General features: G+C 47.4%; 1 protein-coding gene across 1 annotated transcript; it reads left to right on the top strand.

Moving 5' to 3' along the window:
- The first annotated feature begins 470 nt into the window (after positions 1 to 470).
- LOC119176354 (uncharacterized) lies at positions 471 to 7,896 on the top strand. Its single transcript, XM_037427592.2, has 2 exons — positions 471 to 1,248; positions 4,100 to 7,896. The coding sequence occupies exons 1-2, from the start codon at positions 769 to 771 to the stop codon at positions 4,397 to 4,399; spliced, it is 780 nt and encodes a 259-aa protein (XP_037283489.2). The 5' UTR covers positions 471 to 768; the 3' UTR covers positions 4,400 to 7,896.
- The last annotated feature ends 140 nt before the right edge of the window (positions 7,897 to 8,036 follow it).

Below are 8,036 nucleotides of genomic sequence, written 5' to 3'. Positions count from 1 at the left end.
TTGAGTTTGTTCTTAATAATACTGGTGTCTATAGTAAATAAATAATAAAAACGTCGGAGACACTAAATATTGAGCCGTACTGCTCTTCTAGGACGTTTTTTTTCTTTCTTGTATTAAATCTCAGTAGAAACATTCATTTCAAGGCAACAAAGAGTACTATACAGTATAGAGAAACCGGGGCGTAGCCGTTATTTGATTTCGGAAGGTGTCCAACTTCCGATATGTTTGCGTTCGTGCGTGCGTGCGTGTGTGTGCAAAGTGTGGAATTGTCGGATAGGTGGAGTGAACTTGAAGTTACGCCTAAGACGAAGCTCCTTCGTTTACCATTACTTTTAAAGGGACAAGACGAACAAGCAGGCGTAATGAATGTGTGACACGTGCGCCCGCTGAGTGGTGTGATAGGCGTTGAGCGCGACGTAGGCGCAGCCGTGCTTCCGGCCAGAAGAGCCGACGTGACGAGCAGTGTCATCCGTGAAAGGAATGGCCGTCGGAGGAGGGCCCTCATTAATGGCGCCTCCAGCGCGACGCCGGACAAAAGCCTCTGCGTCCCTCCTGGCAGCTTCGCCAACGCCGGTATAACTTGCGGTACCTGAACGCGCCGGGGGTCGTCATCAGGTGGCCCTGGAGACAGGCGTGCAAGGTCGTCCTTGCACGACTCTCGGGCCGTTCGGCTTGGCTGATGCCCCGAGACGGACCCTCTTTCCTGACCGAAAAAGAGCTGCGGTCTCATGGGCGCCGCCCGACAGTGCCGAGAGACGCGAGTGCGCCATGAAGACGGCTCTGTTGCTCTGCCTGCTCACCGCCGTGGACCAGCGCCAGAGCACGGCGCACCATCACTCCGCGCCGCCGCCGCGCACCGATTGTCACCACCAGTACTGGCTGTACCAACCAGCGTCCACCGTGGGTGGCTTCCAGTACCCTTATTCGGGGCACCATGGCTACCAGCCGCCCCACGGCTATTCCTACGCACCTGGCTATCAGCAGCCTGGCTATCAACCACCTGGCCATCAGCAGCCCGGCTACCTCGATGGCCGCCACATCATTCCACTGCCTCCACTTCCACCCCCGCCACCGCCTTCTTCCCTGCCGTATCCAGGACCATGGGTCCCATCATACCCAAGGCAACCAAAACCGAAAAATTTGGACCCATTCCCAGGCAAATTTCTTGGCATGGGCACGGTGCGTTACCTGAACGGAGGGCGTGACGTCGAGCTGGTATGCGACCTGCACGGCAATCAGCTGGTCTCGGTAAAAACGCTTGCTCTTCGATTGATATCGCGTCCCTCACAATTAGCGCTTTTCACCTGTTGAAATAATTACTGCGTTTATTACTAGTAGTACCCAGAAACATCTCGTGTATGTTCACACTGTACTGTGCTGCAGCCAAAAATGCGATATACTTGATAACCCCCAACATTTAGCGTTAGCGATTGATATGTGGGGTTCAACGTCCCAAAACCACCATATGATAGTGAGAGACGCCGTAGTGGAGGGCTCCGAAAATTTCGACCACGTGGGGTTCTTTAATGTGCACCCAAATCTGAGCACACGGGCCTACAACATTTCCGCCTCCATCGGAAATGCAGCCGCCGCAGCCGGGATACGAACCCGCGACCTGCGGGTCAGCAGCCGAGTACCTTAGCCACTAGACCACCGTGGCGGGGCAACATTTAGCTGTATAACAGAACAATACGCAGAGCTCCACGATCCCTATAGGTGTTCAGTTACGTGGAAATGCGTTACCTTTCATTGTACAGTTGGCGCCTCAGCGAACAGCATTCCGTGCACGTCCTACCTTGTCACCAATTGTCGCGTGCAATTGAAACATGTCCTAATTGTATACAACTTCCCAAGTATACATCAACCCATCTTTTCCTTTTGCAGAGTGGAATAATTTGGACTCCCTTTGCCTGCACAAAACAAAATCTGCATCTTTAGAGAACTTGGTGCTCTTTTTTTTTTCACTATGCGCCACCGCGGCGCATATATAGTGCATGCAGTGCTCGGCTTCCGACTTTAATGACGCGAGTTCGGTTGCGTACGCGGCGGTCGTATTTCGATGGAGGCGAAACGCAAGAAGTCCGTGTACTGTGAAATGTCACATTACGTAAAAAACACACACACACAGGTATAAATTGTTCGAAGCCCTCCACTACGGCGTTTCTCATAGCTTGAGTCGCTTTGGGACATTCAACACTATAAACCAACCAATAGACCATCCTTTTCTGCGTTATGTTTTTGATGAATATCCTTTAGCCAGACTTATTCTGGCTGTTTTGATTGGGGAGAAACCATGGAAACAACCTCGCCTGCTTTTGAAAACCCAGTCATAATATGTTGCCTGTTAACAGAGAATAACGCAAGCTTTTATGCAAGCATACTAACAGGGCATAGTCAACCTTGCATAAGTCCTTGCCAGAAAATAGTAATCAGGTCGTAGATAGACGGCACACTGTCTCATCTACATCAGCCGTGCAAGCTATTCCTTGTCCTTTAAAGAGACCGAATCGACTGTATGAATTCGAATATGTCAGCACCAAGGTTACTGCTAAAACTCGCTGCATGGCGTATCTAATCGTCTCCCTAGGAAGAAAATATACAGCTACGCTTTGAGTGACACACAAGTCCACTCAAAGTTGTATCGCAAGCGACCCCCCCCCCCCCTCCCGCCATGCACACGCTTCGTAGTACAAAGACACAGGTACACTAAAAACAGCACATGTGGCATCCGTACAAAGCTTGTTTATAACGTCATGTATGCTTTTAGGCTACGCAACATCAATGAATACAGAGTCCCCCAAGGGCGTATAAAAGTGGGTTAGCTGTGCTGTATTGATTGCATAAATGGTGACAAAGCCTAGCTTCATCCCTCCCTAACCAGATTAAGACGGCCTGTACGAAAAAGGACGATGCTGGACACGCATTGTTTAATGACGACATTTTTTCTCTTATTATAGAGGTGTATATACATTAAAGGTTTCCTATATATTAGCCCTACCAATGTTTTCTCGCATGGTGTGCGTACCCAGGAGCGCAAGAGAGCTATTAAAAAGTCGTCTTAGAAGTGTCATCGCGCACGTCAAATGAAATGCTTTGCGACAAACGACTGTCGTCTTACACGGTCGTTTCAGTGCGTTCTCCTTTTCAACGGGATGAAAGACAGACAAACCGTACTGCGATTCTGCACGGAGTCGCATGACAGAATGGTTTGTCTGGCCATTATTACAACGGGCATGACGCAGTCTTCATGCCAGAATCTCCTGTTAATTTACACGTCAGTCCAATTCTATTTGTTAATAAACTGCACAGTGTGCTCGATAGAAGCAATCAGAGTTATTTATGCCCGTAACTGTTCGTACAGATGAGCTTTTTGTTTCCAGAGTAGCGAAATACATAAATGAAAATGGAGGCTTTATAACAGTAACATGGATGCAGAAACATAATGAAGTGGCCATGGCAAAGGAGGCTTCACATCTTTGGTGAAATCCAGACTTCTGTACGGCCGTCCTCGTCCGGATTGTGAGAGCACCCGTGTCATGTGCCTTTGTACATACCATGAAGTTGCAATCGTATACGTGTGTACGGGGAGGGGGTTATGGCGCCACATCCACCCCCTAATTTATCTAAGGGTGGTGCGAAGTCTGTCCCATTGACCCGAACCACTGATCAGTCGTACCTGGCAGGCCATTGTTTAATTATTGTGCAAGGTGATGTACAGTGTTTAGTGCGATGACCATGAAGCTTTTCTGGTGATAATAGCGGTAGAGCTAGGACTCCGTATTTTGTACGTATTCCAAAGACTGTTTACTTCCTGACGTCACCTTGCATGAACTAAAGGCAGGTGTTTGTGATGAGCAGCACGTCATCACTGCGTCCTTTCGGGATCGACTGATAGAAATGTGGGGGATCGAAGACGGGGGCGTCTGCGGTGGTACTTGTCTCCCCCTGACAGAAAACCTCACGCACGCCTACGATTGACATGCTGGTTAGCGTGCTATTATCCCCTGAACTGTTTCATGCCATGTATCTAAAGCTTCTTGGCCCCTCCCCGACGATCCGTGTAGATTACGAATGCACACTTTGAATCACTGTTTCGCAGAACGTGGTATGGGTGAAGGCAACGCATCCGCGGGGCCAGCCGCCGGTCACATGGCGTCCTCCACCGCCCAGTTGCGGGCCGTGTTTCTGCCCCGTGCAGTATGGCTGTGTGTACCAGCATCTGGATCTGGCCGACAGGAGATTCTTTGCCGACACCAAGGGTCACCACGCCTCTCTGACTATCTACGGGGTTTCGCCGGCTGACTTCGGTGTCTACCGCTGCAGTGCTACCAGCTCGCCAACCGGGTCGGCCGCGGCCCACACCGAGACGGTGTACCAGATCGTTCATTTCACCGGATAGAAAGGGGCTCCGGCACCCCACAATGATGCATTACCACAGATGTTCACTCGCGGCGTGCTCTCCAGGACTCTGGTCTTAGGAGAATTAATGGCCGCTGAAGTTACGTTTAGCCCGTCTTTTATTTATTTGGTACGTAATAGTAGTTCTCACGGCGTACGGCTGTACTCGCCGACTGATGGAATTTGTGTCCGTTTTGTTGACGCTTAGCTAGAGCACGTATATTTAACCACATCAAAAGTTGCTGAGAAAAAAGAAAAATATATAGCTTCACCCTCCTCTCCACCTCTCGTCACGGGAGCCTCATTCAAGGTGCATTCCTCACCATCCAAAGCACCTTTGCTTTTACGACATACGCCTCTATACGTATTATCGGTATATGTTTTGATGAGTTAAGTTGTTATGTATCGACCCATCATACCCTTGATTTTAAAAGGAGTCTTGCGTACCATCTACACGTTGCTGAGGCGAATGGGCGCACCTACAAGTTGAGTACGTTAAGAAAAAGTCACATTCCCAGTCTTATAAAATTACTTCTCTTCTCGTGTTACTCTCCGATGTGTTGTCCCTTGAGACACGCGTACACTGCACATTCTGCGGTGCTTGAGCAAGTTCTCTGCGATTATGTCCTTTTAAACAAGATGGTACGGTATATATGCCGCTAAACTCATTCTCCTTTATTTATTTATTACGTTATTACAAAGCTTATGAATAAAAATAATTGAATTCCAATGCCCCTTTATTTTGTGTAACCAAAACCTCCCTAAAGTCCCTGATTAGTCTCCTAATGCCCCGCCACCCACGTCAATTTACGTTTCTTTTATAGCGCCCAAAGTCTCGAGCTGAGTTACTACAGCCTTCTCGCTTAAATGAATGTTGCAATATCCCAACAGGGCATGCTCAACCCTTCTTTTGTCTGTCCTACACACCAATCGTGCCGCCACATTGGTCTAGGTTATACTGCTCGACCCGCTAGTCGCGGGATTTAATCCTGGCTATGGCGGCCGCATTTTCGATGGAGGCGAACATGCTTGACGCCCGTACACTTAAATTTAGGCGCACCATAAAGAACCACAGGTGGTCGAAATTTCCGAAGCCCTCCTCTACGGCGCCTCTACCAGTCATATCATGGTATTGGGGCGTTAAAACCAAACAATTACTATTATTGAACTAATCGTGGTAGCTGCGATTTTTCGCAGAAGCTTTACTGCGTATTCTTATGATCTACCTTGAAGCGCGCGTACGCTCGCACATGCACGATCGCTTTCGTTTTGAACTAATAATTATAATTATAACAATTGTCTTTTTTCCACATTTCATTCCTTATTTAAAACTATGCCGAACAGAAAAAAAAAAGTGTGGGACGAAGAAAAAGGGTGACAGACGGCTAGGGCGGGCCGCCTTATTAATTATACTCCACCTCATTACTGGCGTGCAATACAGCAAAGTTGCAACTCGCGTCAAGCCTACAAAAAAAAAATTTAGAAGGGCTCTTCCATTTTTTGCCTTTTAGCTCTCTCTACGCGGCAACGGCTGAAACGAGAGGATCTCAGAACAACGGACGAATACTGCTCTCTTTCCTGGAACAACGAACAGCGGCTTCTGTCACTGACTGATTTTAGCCTTCACCGCTTCACATGCTATTGAAGAAGTAGCGTATAGGTTTTGGATACCATAACTTATTTTAAAGACGACAGTCTTTCTTGGGTACCTTCGATGCAAACATTTTGGTCTATCTGTCTGTTTGTCTGCTCTTAACGGTACTCTAAACGGCACCAAAGTGGCCAAACGCTACCTAAAACAGCCGACCCCATCCACAGCCCCCACCAATATTGCTCAAGGTTCGGCTTTCGTACTTGTGCGATTGTCAATTAAAAAGCAATTATTGCGCATATCTGAGGCACCAGGTCAACATTCTGTATGTGTGTCTCTTACTAGAAAATGCATACAAAAATAATCATAAGGACCGTAGCGTTTATCACGATGCGCTGATCAGGCAACGCTTGCACGAAAAAGACAAGCGTTTCCAACGCTTTGCTAAGATGACACGGTGGTGGCACCTACCCGTCACCTTGCGTTCTACACCTTACCACCTCCGAGACGGGCGCGCAGGGAGCGCGCGCTTCGTTTTCCAAGATAACTGCCAGATAGCGCCCATGTCTCACGTTTGACGTGACTTGATGCGCTCGTTCGCTTCCGCTGCATGCTCGAGGCACTCTAACGCAGCGCCTCCAGAATACCATTCACCGATTTTCTTGCCCAGAACATCAAATAAACGTTTTGCTCACTCTCTTCAGACGGAAGACTATCTATCGTCTTTCGATGACATTTGCTGTGTAACATGCAGATATGGGGCCATTTTTTTTCTTTTTGTAGATTTTTCTTCACATCTAGAAGTGACGGGTTTCGCCAAAGGCATATGACTACGGTACAGCACATCTGATTTACTTATATTAAACAAGCGCCGACATTTTTCTCCAGATACTTGTAGCGGTTATAATTTATAATGTTTCTCTAGAATTAAAAACAAAAAAACCACCAGACTAAAATTGTTTAAGTGCATCTTTAACGATTAAGGAGAATGTTACCGACCCCACCCCATTACCCCCTCTTTTTTTATGTGTGCGCGTGTTCCGTTAACGGCTCTAGCGGCCTTCGGCACTTACCTCAAGGAGATTGTCCTATTACTTCCATAGAAGTGCTGGTGACGCTGCCGATCAGCGTTGCGACAGCAGAGATGTGCTTTTTAACTCTTTGTGGGCTGAAAAGATGGATTCGATCAATCATCGGTAAAGAACGATTGTTAAGCCTCACTATACCCTATAGATGCACAGCAGAGACGGCACCATGGGTAGGGCATGACGGGGCAGCAGCGACTCGATCCTCACCGCTTCTCAACCCAGAAAAGTATCCTAAAGAAAACAATGGCTTCCAATTTACGTGAGTAGACAAAACTTTATTCAAAACCTGCAGATTGGCCACAAGGCCAATAGGCTATACCAGGGTCTTCGCGGTAAGGTTTAGCCTTTCTTCCACTTCCCGGGGGGAGTGGGTGCTGAATGGCCTAAACTTGGTGTTTGATTTCTGTGCTAGCCAGAGCACCGCGCCAACGCGTCTCAAGGGGGTCCAAGTTTTTGTGATCAAAAAGCCGTGTACTGTGTGGGCATTTTTATGGGATATGTTCTATGTTTGCGTATTCATGTTTACATTTCCCAATTACGTTGCGTGCGGCATTTATGCTTTGTTGATAATTTAGATCATACATTCTTGTGTTTAGAAGCTGACAAATTTCTTAAATCAAATGTTTAATTCGACTTAATGTGTGTTTTATTTCGTGTTCATATCGCCCTTTTGAAAGTCGTGACTATGTACTTCGGCACTTTGGTTAGTTCATGCCTGTCTCAATTCTATATTTGTGCGCTTTGTGTTCTTCCGTCATTGTGATTCAGTGTTGCCGACAGACTTTTTGCGCTAAATAAATTGTTAAGGGCGACAACGCATACTGACCTTCTTTTTTACCGCGATAGCGTTAAGAAGCTCGTTTGGCAGAAATTCCGGCGTCGGCGTCGTTGGTTGTGAGCGAAAAACCATCATCTTGTGCATGACCCACTTATAACAGAAAATTTCATTGTTATAACCA

This window comes from Rhipicephalus microplus, chromosome X, assembly GCF_043290135.1.
Source record: "Rhipicephalus microplus isolate Deutch F79 chromosome X, USDA_Rmic, whole genome shotgun sequence".
Taxonomy (NCBI): domain Eukaryota; kingdom Metazoa; phylum Arthropoda; class Arachnida; order Ixodida; family Ixodidae; genus Rhipicephalus; species Rhipicephalus microplus.
The sequence above is the reverse complement of the archived record's forward strand: the minus strand, read 5'-3'. Positions and strand labels throughout refer to the sequence as shown.

Coding starts and splice junctions, on each gene's coding strand:
- LOC119176354 (XM_037427592.2), top strand. CDS start 769: ATGAAGACGGCTCTGTTGCTCTGCCTGCTCACCGCCGTGGACCAGCGC. Junction 1,249..4,099: donor ACGGCAATCAGCTGGTCTCG/GTAAAAACGCTT, acceptor ACTGTTTCGCAG/AACGTGGTATGGGTGAAGGC.